This window comes from Lycium ferocissimum, chromosome 1 (genome assembly GCF_029784015.1).
Source record: "Lycium ferocissimum isolate CSIRO_LF1 chromosome 1, AGI_CSIRO_Lferr_CH_V1, whole genome shotgun sequence".
NCBI lineage: Eukaryota > Viridiplantae > Streptophyta > Magnoliopsida > Solanales > Solanaceae > Lycium > Lycium ferocissimum.
In genome coordinates, this window is record NC_081342.1 from 993,086 (window position 1) to 1,006,766 (window position 13,681).

Genomic DNA, 13,681 nt, shown 5'->3' on the forward strand with positions numbered 1-13,681 from the left:
GAGGCATAGAATAATAATTTTGAGGCCTTACAGTTGCAGTGGACAAGTTCAGCGACCATACTTGAAATTAACTTACAATATATTGTGGTTGAAACTTTCAATTTACATGTAGTCCTCTCTTATAGGATACAAAAAATGAATAAAAAACCAAATAGTACATATAATCAAAGACAGGATATGCCAAGTCTACATAAATGAGAGTCATAATGAAGCCAACAGCTGCAACAGCTATAATAAGCCACCAAACATCTTTGTTCAAGAATATATTCTCAAGGTTAAGGGCTTGAAGGCAGGCTAGGATTGTAAATGCTGTTGCATAAAAAATTGAAATAATAGCAATTATGATCTTTATGGGCAAAGATATGTAGAAATCACTGCTGTAGAATTTGCAAAGAAGAAATGATAATAGAGTGCCCATGGTGAATACTGAACTAAAAAGTGCTGCACCTAAGTAAAACATCAACATCCATAGTTCCTCCTGTACTTTGTCAAGGAGAATAGGTAGGCCAGTTCTCTCTTCAAAACCTCCGGGGACCGTGAAAATCGCGGCGAAGTTGATGGTACAAAGGAGAGTAGAAAGTACAAGTGTAGAATTTGATAGATTTCTAATTGCTGTCTCTGCTTCTTTTCGTACGTGTAAATGATTTTTCTCGAATATCTCTTCTGCTTTTAAGCCTTCTGAGTTTTTAACATCCCGAAGGCATGGATGTACGTTGTATTTTATATCTTTGCAGGAACAATTTTAAGTTAGAAATTATCAAGACATGAATGATGGTGTATTTTGTTGGAGTTGCATCAAGTGAAAATTAACATATGTAAGCTTCTTGCATGAGAGTCATGGTCTTTTAGTCAATTTTGAACTTTTTGGTCTCAAATTAAAGTACATACCAAGTTAATCCAACCCCATTTCTCCTGTGCACTTTTGCTTATGAAACCATTTGTTTATGGTTGTGCCATGCTAGTTGGTCGTGGTGGTGGCTGATGATGTCCAGGTGGTTGGTAATGGAGGTGATTGGTGGCGGCTGGTGGTGTAGGTGGTTGGTGGTAGTGGTCGTTCTGTGGTGAAGGTGGTTATGTGGTGGAGGCTGGCGGTGAAGATGGTTGGTGATGTAGCTGGTCGTCAATGGTTCTAGTTAATGGTGGATTGTGTGGTGGAGGTGGTGGCTAGATGGTGGTGACTAGTAGTGGTGTTGACTGGTGGCGATAGTTGGCATTGGTGCATGTACAAATGAAAATCGGTGATGGTGGTTGTGCGGTTGTTGTGTATATAGTAAATTACTATTTGTAAAATGTCACATTCACAACGGATTTTTAAGTGATAACTACTCAATAATTTCAAGAGTTCGTAGAAGATCTTAATGAATCGGACCTATTCAAAACAAATAGTAAGTGATAATAAGAAATAAGTGAAGTTTAAACATCTTACCTTAAACCAAAGAACTCCCCACATCATCATTAACACAGACATCACACACCACACACTTTCAATATGCTCTGTGGTTGATATATAAAATGGTGTCCCAACATTTGCTGCATAATGCAAAATTGTATTCCCATTTTCATCAATGTCTGCCAGCATTCTATTTTTGCTAGCCACTTTTTTGAGCAAATAATCAAACAAAAATCTGTTTTTGTGCTCTGCTGCCACGTGAAATATGTTCCTCCCTTTTTCATCCAATGTCTCCACAACTTCAGGGTATTTTTGCAAAATTTCCACCACTAACTCATCAATTTTATTTTTTGATGCTTGCATTAGTGGATCTGGCACAGTGTGAGTATAGCTGTACTCATATTTTTCTACCAACATTTTTGCTAATATTAGTGCAAGTATATGCTTTTGCTTTGCTCTATCAATAGCTTGTAACCAGGAATTACCTGGAGAAACCAAGATACAAATATGCAAGAAAAATAGAAGTGAGAAATTCATTTCGGCCAATTGAACCTGCTCTGGAAAATAATTGCGAATCGCAAAATTATGGATGACGATGTCGGAGTGTACCTAATAGAGACTTGGTAAACGAACACCTCTCAACGCGAACAATGTTAGTGTCAAGTTTTGATTCTTTATATAACGATGGAATACCTGCTAACACAATAAAGTGTAGATTTACTATTATAGTGTGTAAACTTCAGTTACTTTAATGTGACAAAATCGACAGACCCAGTTCCGTGAGTTTAATCACTAGTAAATTAAGTAGAGCTTACTAGAATAGATGAGAGTTTCAATCATTTGAACAGGAACAGAAGGTGTTTTGCCTATTTCTGCAAACAAGTAGTTGGATCCACTCCTGAATGACAATCTCTTTGAAGCCAACATATTCAAAGCAGTCATATTCTCATCATCACGTTCGTTCACAATTTCAGGATATCGATTCACTATATATATTGCCAGATCTGCTAGACGCGAAAAAAAAAAAAATATTAGTTTGAGCGGGTGAGTATTTCCAAAAAGCATATAAAGAGATTTATAATGCCCAGAACTGCACATTTAATGTGTGGATAACATTCTCGGGGCCCAACATTGAGTTAACAGAACAACATATTTATGTTAAGAAAAACGAATTTTAGACAATATAAGGAGACTACTGTCCGTTTCCTCGACCAACGTGGGATACTTGACAAATGTAGAACACCAATATATATATATATATATATATATATATATATATACACACCCATGAAAATGAAGTTCTTGAAATATAACATGACAGTTATTAATGGATAGATCCCTCCGCCCTTAATCAGAAGTCTCAGTGTCAAGCTTTGGTAATAAAAAATTCCTAATAGGAAGCGCTTGCCCCTTAATTGACCTTATGTGGCAAGACTTCAGATTAGATGGGCCTCTAAAGCGAGTACCGGACACCCGGTGAGGAAAATTTTCTTTTTGTTCATTAGTGTAAACCTTACAATAGCAATCATGAGCTACTGCTGCATGAAGCACAGTTTTTCCATCATTCCTCTTCATGCTGAGCTCACTGAAATCACAGTCTGCCAAAATATCAAATACTTCTTTCTCCCCACTTGCAGCTGCAACATAAAGTGGTGTCTCTCCTAAATTGTTTTGCACAAAAACCAAGTCTTTCTCAATTCTCAAAATCACTGCACCATATCCTTTTTACCTGTCGTCGAAACACAATTAAGTAAATAAAAGCATGATCTCAGTTTTAACAACTTAAACTTTTCAATTAGAAAGTCACACTCCAATATGATACATTTCAGTCTATGAGAGAAGGAAGAGGTCCTGGATTCGAGCGTGTTTGACCCATGAATACAGAATCAGATTCACACGTGATAGGACGTGTTGAAGACATAACTAAATAAATAAAAGTGTGTTCTAGAGATGGTCACACATTTCAACATTACCAAATCTTGCAGCTTTGTGCAACGGTGTATCTCCATTATTGTTCCTAGTTTCGAGATCTTTACTGCTCAAAGGATCAAGAATTTCGAAACCTTTCAAGTTGCCATTTACGGCAAGAAAGTGAAGGATGGTGTCGCCCCTATTATCAATCGAGGCGACGCCTTCTTCTTTCCAGAAATTGCTTAAAACTTCGGGAGACTGCGGTGCTTCTGATGATGATGCAGCTTTATAAGCTGCTGATCTGCATCTTGCTTTGTCACTGGAGTTGTTCTGCATTTTGCTACCTTTCGTTCTGGTAATTTTATCCTTTTCAGTATATATTTGTGATGAATGAGATTGGCATGCAGCTCCAATTGTACCAGTTATATAATCCTGATTTCTTATACTTCTGTGTGTATGAATCTTCCCCTTGAGAAAACAAATCATGAAAATGGATTGCGTGGTAGGTATATCCATCACTGTATATTGTGGAAAAAGTATGAGATAAGCCACTCAAAAGTGATGGCAATATATCATGGCCCCATCACCTTTTGCAGCCACTTTAAATTAGAGATAATGGTCAAAAACACACCTAAATTATCACTTTTTCACAAATACACCCAAATACACAGCTGTTCAACTCTCGAAAACACAGATAGCTGGGATGTGAAACTCGCTAAAAAGTGATAATTAAAGTGTGTTTTTGACCATTAACTCATTAAATTCTTTGAAGAATGAGTAATACTGAGCCGTGGAGGAAAATCGACAGTCCAAATTAGGAGTGATGCATTCATACTGAAAGATATTATTATGAATACATTACCGCCGAGTGTAACTTAAATCTTATTCGAATTTTAAGTTTGATCAATCGACAGAGTAAAAGTATTTACACATTTAGATTATATATAAAGTAATTACAGACAAATTTCTATAATAAGCATTAATTAGTAACCTAATAAAATAATAACTGACCTACTATATAACAAGTTAAATTACACTGATAATGTAAAAAATCTTTACCATATATATTACTTAAATACTATTCGATATGGTTAAACATTTGCGTACTCGAATGACATTAGTCTGGGAAGAATAAATGAATTTACTGCTGTAGAAAGAGATTACAGTATCTTCTTTAGCAAAAGTTCCTAAAGTTTGGTTGCTAATTGGAAGAACAATAAGAAAAAGCTACTGCCTTAGAATACCTTTAATTGCTTTCCTATTTAAATTATTTTTATTTGTGGAAATTCTGAAAAAGCAACACTTATACTTCATGTCCAAGGAATGAAAGTTCTAAGTAATTTCACTTTCCTAGCTAAACATAGGATACTACTTTGATAAAGAATGATGAACACCTAACGTACGAAAGCGAAGAATATGTACCAACAGGGATCGTGGTTGACTAATAAGTTCCCTTTCATACTTAGTTAGAGATCGTGGTTGACTAATAAGTTCCCTTTCATACTTAGTTAGAGTTAGCTCTTGAGTTCAAGCTCTGGGTATGAAATTGCTTTTGTTAGGGAGCGCTTTACCACCAATGTGGGACTTCCCGGCTAGCCCAATGCGAAGAAAATGCAAGTTAAGGAAGTAATCCCAACTAAAAGTGTTGGTGAGCGAAAGAAAATTTTAACCGTCTCTGTAATTGTTCATGGTGATCGAAGAAACCAAAAATATTGTTGCATATAATTGAAAAAGCCACGGACGGAAGTAATAAAACACTTGGGAGTCAAAGGAACTGAAGAATGAAGGCATAATCTCGGCCAACAACAACAACAATAACTTCGCCTCTATCCCAAACAAGTTACACGTTAGCCTACAAGGCATAACCTTGGCCGAACTACAAGGCATAACCTTGGCCGAATGGTGTTCGGCCTAAATTGCATATATTTACTCATTGTTGCCTCATATTTTAGTACTTTTAATTGTCTTTTGAGTATTAATTATGATAATTTATGCCTATCATTATATTTTCACAATGTAGGAAGAAAACGGTGTGAAACATGGAACAAATGGAAAAATAAGAGATGTGCCACATTGAATTAAAAGGAAAAGAAAAGAGAAAAGAGAGGAGACAAGAGTGGGAAACATTATTATTACGTTGTAATGATTAGTGCAAATGTGCAATTGAATTTTGAACAAGTAGTACTGGCAGCCGGAAACGAAGACCAACAACTGGAGATAAAGAAATTGGACCCGAGGCGGTGTTTTCCTGCATTACACAGTGCGAAGGAAAGGGATTTTCGGAATTAAAAGTCTTCCCAATTTGTTTTGGACTCAGTTATTTTATATCGGCCTTTTCCCACACCTATAAATAGTCCATAAGACATGTTTTGACATAACTTTGGATAGCTTGAAACCCTTAGTTTATAACTTTGGACTTAGAGAGAGCTTGGAGCCGCCGTGGAGGCTGTATTTACATGCTTTTACCTTCTCTTCTCTGTAATACTTATTTTGATATTTTTATTCGGATGATTTGTTATTTTTCCTCCATGTCTATGTGGAGCTAAACTCTTTAGTTCTAGGGGTTTGACACAAACATGAAAGTTGACGTTTGATTATCATTTCTATCTATTAAATTTCCATATTTTTGGGTTACTTATTTATTCTTGTGCTTAATTGTTTGATTACTTGATCACTAATTAGACATTATCTGTGGTGCGTGAATTGGACTTGAGAAAGAGAGTTCACGTACGTAATAAGAATAAATAGAGTTTGTGCGATTTAATCGTTTTGCTACTGAGGATAGAGATATACCTTTTAGCCCTACTTAGTTTAATACGGAGAAATAAATGCGTTTTTGTTACCTCTGACGACTATAGAGATATAGGCGTTATAGTAGCATCTACAGGTTTGTGAGTAGTTCGAGAGAATATCATGAAGTTATAATTAACCCGTCAACTAGTAACCCATAGGTAGAACGATTTGAAGACTCAACCGGATTGTTAGTGGTCATAGCCCTAGATCTATCTCTTCTCCGATAAAAAATCGCTCTTTCTTGGTTGAAGTTCATTATTTGCTTTCTTTTATTTTTAGTTAGTTTACAAATATAATTTGGATTTTATTTCTTGTTTAGATAATTAGAATTAGTTTAATTTATTAAATAGTTAATCATAAGTCCCTGTGGGTACGATATCTGGACTTAAAAATCCTATATTACTTGTACGACCGCGTATACTTGCGTGTGCGTTTGGGAGCAACACCGAACTAGTATAAAATTTTGGATGTGCTTTTTACTCCTCCAAACTCTCTTTTTGTTTGTATTTTGATTTCATATACACCACGTACTGGTTTTGATTTGAAAGAATAACTCATAAGCAAAATCCTTCATTGTTTCAAATTTTCAATCATTAAACTTACTCGAAGTTCACAGATAGCCCCTTAAATTTGCTGCTAAAGACTTGAAAATACGTTAATTTATTCAATGTAAAACTTAAAACTAAGGTGCCGTTTGGCCATAAATACCAAAAATAAATTTACTTTTTTTGGAATTTTTGAAGTTGGAGTTGGAGTTGTGTTTGGCCATAGTTTTTGAAATTGTAGTTTTTTGTGAAATGTAGTGTAAAAAAGTGAAATTTTTTTGAAAAACAAGTTTTTCTTGTTTTTGGTATTCCGGAATACAACTTCAAGTTGTATTCCGACTATTTGTGGCCAAATGCCTAAAAGTAAAAAAAGTGAAAAAAATTTCCCAAAACAAGTGAATAGTTTTTATGGCCAAACGGCTACTAATTACTCTATATCATAAAAAGAAAGTAATTTCAATGTACAACTGCATTAAGATCACTCCTCATTCAAATTAATTTCTAGAATAAGTTTTGCAACAAAGTTTTATGTATGGATCCCTAAGTTACACGGACTCGGGTGCGGGTATCCGATACAGGTACGGATTCGAGTGTCGGATTCTTGGGTGGGGTGGGCCATTCCATCAAATCTTTGAGAAGGGGCCCAATCTCGTATTTGATGGTCGGGGTGGCGATAGGCTTCGTTTCTACGACTGCCTTCCCAGCCGTTGAAAGACTGAGCGAACGAATTCCGGCGAAATAGAAGATCTATGTGACCAAATTTTCCTGTGAAAAAGAAGATCTCTCTTCTTCTTCATTCTCAAGAGGAATGCTCCAGAATCTTTTCGATTGCTCGTTCGAGAACTACGATCTTAGCTCTGGAACTGAATCATTTCCTTGTATATGAGAAGAACTTCCAGATAGCAAAATCTAAATTTAACATTCGGGGGTGCGTATCCGGTTATGGATACAGGTGCGGGGATTCGGCTAAGAAAATTCAAAATTATATAAAAAATAGAGCTATAAAGATATTACAAATTTTGGGAGATATTCTTATGAAAAACTTACATGTATATGAAATAAAAGTACTTCTTGGTTTATGTTTAGATTACGAAACATGAAGCAACATATATGAAATAAAAGTACTATAATATTGAAGGTATGTCATTTTTCTTATCTTAAATTTGTTTTATTTTTAATTTTGAGAAATCAAAATCTCAAATTTTCCCCCCAAATTTGTCGACGGACTCGGGTCAAAGTATCCGTATGTGATTAACCGTAGACGTGGTGCAAACGTTTGCCGTTCCGTAGGGTAGCTTCCGGCACTCTTCTCCTTGATTGGGTTTCAAATTCCATTTATCCGTATCATTATAGAATGACGGGGACGGCACCCAAAATGGCGAGTCCGTGTAACTTAGATGGATCCATCTTTCCATAAGTTGTCAAGAATTCTGAACATGTTTTAAATGTTGTTAATTATCTACAAACAAAATGACATTTGATTTACCAACAAGAAGCAACATATTAATATTCTACAAACTCTTTTATTCGTTGTCTTAATTTTTTTATTTTTTTATTTTTTTTTAATAAAAAAAGCAAGCACTTTTGGCCTTTCAGAAGCTCGACCAAACAAGCCAATATATAAGGGTATGTGAGGGATAAGATAAAAGAGTTTCTCAACAGAAACAAGGCATCTGATAGCAACAATTTAACCTTCTCATTTCTCATTAAAATCGAACAATGAAAAGCTTACAACAGAGTGCATTAACTTACATAGGCCCTCTCTTATTGGATATAAATGAATAAGAAATCAAATAATACAAATAATCAAAGATCGGAAATGCTAAGTCTATATAAATAAGGGTCATAATGAAGCCAACAACTACCATAGCTATAATAAGCCACCATACATCTTTGTTCAAGAAAATATAATCCAGATTAAGTGTTTGCACACAGGCTAGTACTGAAAATGTTGTGGCATAGAAAACTGAAACCATAGCAATTACGATCCTTGTAGGCAGAGAAATGTAAAAATCATCACTATGGAATTTGCAAAGAACAAATGATAACAATGTACCAATAGTGACTACTGAATTTAAAAGTGCTGCACCTAAGTAAAATATTAACATCCATAATTCATGTTTCACTTTTTTTAGGAGAATTGGTAGGCCAGTTTTCTGATCAAAACCTCCAGGGACTGTGAAAATTGCAGCGAAGTTGACAGTGCAAAGAAGAATAGCAAGCATTAGTGCAGAATTTGCTAGGTTTCTAATTGCGTCCTCTGCTTCTTTTCGTACGTGTAAATGGTTTCTCTCGAATACTTCTTCTGCTGTTATGCCCTCGGAGTTTTTAACGTCCCATAGGCGTGGATGCATGTGGTTTTTTACATGCTGCAAGAATGATCATAAGTAAGAAAATTACCAAAATGCTAATGCAGGTAAGAACCATCATCTTCTTAATGTGTCATATCAAATCATCAAGTAATTAAGAGCCTGTTTGGATGGGTTTATGGCTTATAGCTTATAATTCATAAGCCATAAGTTAGAAATTCTAACTTATGGCTTTTGACTTATTTTGTTATAAACAAATGCTTAAAAGCACTTCATTTTATCCAAACACTACAAAAAATGCTTAGAAGCTATTTTGGCTTAAAAGCACCTAAAATAAGTCAATCCGAACAGGCTCTAACTAGAAGCAGAACCACACCTAAATCAATCAGTACAATGAAAGTCTTCAATATTACAGTTATGATCTTCAAATCAAGAATCAAGACATAGACTTCAAATAAGGCGGCTCTGCTATTTTTTGATGACGATGGAATATCAAAAAAGAATCATACATCTGATTGTGGGAGTATAATCATATATATAATTGCACATAGTTTCTTTATTTCTGAGTTAGTGACTAATTTAGCCCACCACCAAATTAGAAATTACATTAAGGATCTTCACATAATAGTCCATACTCTGCAAAGTGTCTTAGGCCTATGTAACTTCAAACCTTAGGAGATCACTTTTAACTTGCATCAAACCTTCTATGATGGAATATAACGTCACATACAATTATATGCGTGTGTATATGTGTGAAGTTCATTAATTCTAACGTCTCCCACTCGGATAATTCGAGAGATTAATTGGAGTAGTACTTGGCTTATATAGAGTTTGCCTACAATAACAGCTAGCTAGCATTCAAATGGCATATATGAAGCATTACATGTCATGTGTTACCCTCTCTAATAGGGTTGTTTGGGCTTGGCGAATCAATCACTAATCATGTCACTCTATTCCTCAACCCTTATTAAACAAATTGGGATGGGCTATATGAATTATCACTGACCATGTCGCTCCATTTAAGCTCATCTCAAGCCTTCTGTGTTGCGAGACTTCATCATAAATTGACTAGTTTTATGCTGACTGCAGCTTACCACAATTCTCCTGCTTTATTCGGACTTAAGACCGACAACATGAATAAGCACACAGACGGCTAGAGATGAGCAAGCAACCCTCATCCATGTCTAGCAGAACTAGCTAGCTAACCACAAATTACAAAAATGCATGCAAAGTTGCAAATTAAAGATGAAAGAAAAAGTACCTTAAACCAAAGCACTCCCCACATCATCATGAACACAGACAACACACACCAAATTTCTTCAAAATGATCTCCAGTTGATGTCCTAAATGGTGATCCAACATTTGCTGCATAATGCAAAATTGTATTTCCTTGTTCATCAATATCAGCCAGCATCCTTTCTTTATGAGCCACTCTTTTGAGCAAATACTCAAACAAAAATCTGTTTTTGTGCTCTGCTGCTATATGCAATATGTTCCTTTGTTCATCCAACGTCTCCACAGCTTCAGGGTATTTTTGCAAAATTTCAACAACTAACTCATTGATTTTAAGTTTTGATGCTTGTATTAGTGGATTTGGCACAGGATCAATATAGCTCCAATCATAGTTTTCCAGCAACATTTTTGCTAGTATTGGTGCAAGAATATGGTTTTGCTTTGCCTCATCAATAACTTGTAACCAGGAAAAACCTAAAAAGAAGATATATTTAAGAATGCAAGAAAAATATAAGTGAGGAAGTGGGTAATTAAGAGGTCAACTAATATTTGTATAAAGAATTTTTACATTACCAAGTCGCCTTTACATGTTGTGGCAGGTAACCTGCCTTATTGTCAAAATTACAAATCCCGTTCTCTATGGAGAGTTACCCGTATAATTTTTACGCTATCAGGTCACCTTTCTATGTGTAGCCGCTTAGCACGTAACCTGCCTTACTTTCAAAATTACAAATCCCACTTTTTATGGAGGACCTGTATATATTATTTTTGAGTGATCTAGTAGTGTAAAAGTTTTCTTGCATCGTTGATCTATATATATAAGTTAACCTCGAGAATTAATAACTCGAAATTAACATCACCTTAGCTTCCCAAGATGATACTCCTCGAGAAATAATTGTCTTTTTTTTCTTAGATATTATTCTCATTCTAATTATTTCCAGAAGAATTTTTTTTTTTTTTTAGGGGAATTTTTTCAGCAACAATATTTTAGGAAAAAACATGACTCAGCGAAAATGAATTAATTTTTTCTTACATAAGAAAAAAAATGTGAAGTATAAAAGATAATCTACTAATTTAGCAAATGTACAAGTAGTACATTATTGTGAATATCATATTAATGGATGATTATATGGAGAGCGTACCTAACAGATAATTGATGAATGAAGGCCTTTCTATGCGGTCAACTTTGTTGGTAGCTTGTGTTCTGCTCGAATTATCACTAGGCTTTGATTCTTTATACATAGGGGGAATACCTGATCCATCACATAAAAAATAAATGTAGAATAACACTGTCTTGAAGAAAGAAGAATTTTTTTTCATGAATAGGTTTCAAAATGAAAAGGTCGTTTCAAATAATATCTTGATTATAGTACCCGTAAGATTGACTTAGTTGGTTGAGCATGGGGCTTTCTTAATGGAAGTCCCAGGTTCAAAACCCCCTGCCTAGAACAGCAGGGAATTTGCCTTCTGGGTTGAGCTCATCGCACGGGGCTTGCCTAATGCGGGTTACCTCTTCTGTGTGGTTTGTGAGCTATTGCACAAGAGCTGGGTTTACCCTGTGCGCACCCGAAGGGTAGCGGCTACGGGTTCCCATGTCATCAAAAAAAAAAAATCTTGATTATGGTTTCAAGGAAAACGGTCAAATTTACCATATTATCATTATTATTATATCAAACTTACTCTTCTTTATATTTGGGGCCATTTATAGACTTCTCATTAGAAAATTATCTCATATTTGTCCTTGACCTAGCAAAGTTCTAACCTAAAGTATAACAAATTAAAGGCAATTTAAAACCATTGACAAAAGTAGAGAGTTAAATTTGGACCTTTTTTTAAATCTACCCAGTCCAAGCTGGAACTCGTCAAAATATCAAGGTAAGACAAAATACTTAACAACAAAGGTATGAATGACTTCAAAATATAACGAGAACGGTAGAAGAATATTAAATATGAGCTTACAAGAATAGATGATGGTTTCAATGATCTGAAAAGGAACAGAAGGTGTCTTCCCAATTTCGGCAAACAAGTAATCCGATCCACTCTTGAATGATAATTGCTTTGTAGCCAACACATCCAAAGCAGTCATTTTCTCATCATCACGTTCGTTAACTATTTGAGGATATTGATTCACTATATTTGTTGCTAGATCTGCTTCACATGAAACAAAATCATTAGATAATTATAGTGACTATATATTTGAGGTTGCTCATTCAAAATTTTATGCGAGAAATTAGGAGTATGACGTCAAATCACATCATTTTTAGCGTGTATTCGAACCTTCTTCTAAGTTTTTTGAAATGAAATTTAATATATTCTAAAACTACATAAAAGAATACTATATATGTGAAAGAAATAGATTCTCATTTACAAATACAGAGGTGACAAGATTGATCAATTTCTTAGCTAGTAATCCATCCAACTCACGCCTAAGTAAATGGATTGGCTAATGATTGAAAGGGATTTACTCCGAAATGACTCATCAAACCATTGGGACAAAACAGATTAAAATAGTGGAACCTGATAGATTGAAATGCAATCCAAATCCAAGCATACAAAATAAATCTGATAAAAAAGAGAAGCTAATAATTAAAAAAGTAATACATTAACTCACATTATTTTCCAAAAATCATAGTAAGAAGGATGGGAGGTTGAATCATGTGTTTGGTGGATTGGGTTATGACCCGTCATTTGACCCAACTTAACCGGTCCCTTTTTTTCATTGGCGACTGCAACATAGACTCTAATGGTCCAACTTAACCTTGTTTTCCTTACACAGAGTATAGTAGTATAAATGTGAAAAATTACTAACTTTTCAAACAAATATGAAGCTCTGAATCCGTAACTGCAAAAGTAAAAAACATAAAAGCTAAACCTAGCATGTTTAAATCTTGAACCTGCCTTTGATTTTGAACTTCTTTAGACGAGTTGAGTCATGACCCATTTATTGATTTGACCTGATGGACCATCCCAAGTTTAAATCGATCATTTATCTAGACTAATGCAAGCATCAAGTTGTTTATCAAAAATATAAAACTTACAATAACAATCATGGATTACAGTTGCATGAAGAACTGTCTTCCCATCATTCCTCTTCATAGTTACCTCACTAAAATCACGAGCCAAAATATCAAATACATCTTTTTCCCCACTTGCTGCTGCAACATAAAGTGGTGTCTCCCCTAAATTGTTTTTCACAAAAACTAAGTCCTTCTCAATTCTCAAAATCATCTCCACAACATCTTTTTTACCAAATCTTGCAGCTTCATGCAATGGTGTATCTCCACTATTGTTCCTAATTTCCAAATCATTAATCCTCAATTTAGGATCAAGAATTTCGAAACCCCCCACGTTACCGTGGATTGCAAGAAAGTGAAGGATGTTGTCACCCCGATTATCCATCGGGGTGACACCTTCTTCTCTCCAAAATTCGCGTAAATCAAGAGACCTCCCTCCAGATGCGGCTCTGTAAGCTTTTGATCTTCGACTTGCTTTGGCACTCC

General features: G+C 35.2%; 1 protein-coding gene and 1 pseudogene across 1 annotated transcript; both read right to left on the reverse strand.

The window, feature by feature from the left end:
- Positions 1-58: 58 nt before the first annotated feature.
- Positions 59-3,833, reverse strand: LOC132046736 (uncharacterized; annotated as a pseudogene).
- A 4,522-nt stretch (positions 3,834-8,355) lies between these two features.
- LOC132046654 (ankyrin repeat-containing protein NPR4-like) lies at positions 8,356-13,422 on the reverse strand. Its single transcript, XM_059437392.1, has 5 exons — positions 13,220-13,422; positions 12,141-12,329; positions 11,324-11,434; positions 10,210-10,655; positions 8,356-9,008 (listed from the first exon to the last, which is right to left on the reverse strand). The coding sequence occupies exons 1-5, from the start codon at positions 13,407-13,409 to the stop codon at positions 8,388-8,390; spliced, it is 1,557 nt and encodes a 518-aa protein (XP_059293375.1). The 5' UTR covers positions 13,410-13,422; the 3' UTR covers positions 8,356-8,387.
- Between the last annotated feature and the right edge of the window lie 259 nt (positions 13,423-13,681).

Excerpts from the sequence above, each read along its gene's own strand:
- LOC132046654 (XM_059437392.1), bottom strand. The coding sequence starts at position 13,409 with ATGATTTTGAGAATTGAGAAGGACTTAGTTTTTGTGAAAAACAATTTA. Across the intron at positions 11,435-12,140 it reads TGAAACCATCATCTATTCTT|GTATTCCCCCTATGTATAAA; the intron begins GTAAGCTCATAT and ends GTGATGGATCAG. Across the intron at positions 9,009-10,209 it reads GGGGAGTGCTTTGGTTTAAG|CATGTAAAAAACCACATGCA; the intron begins GTACTTTTTCTT and ends TCATTCTTGCAG.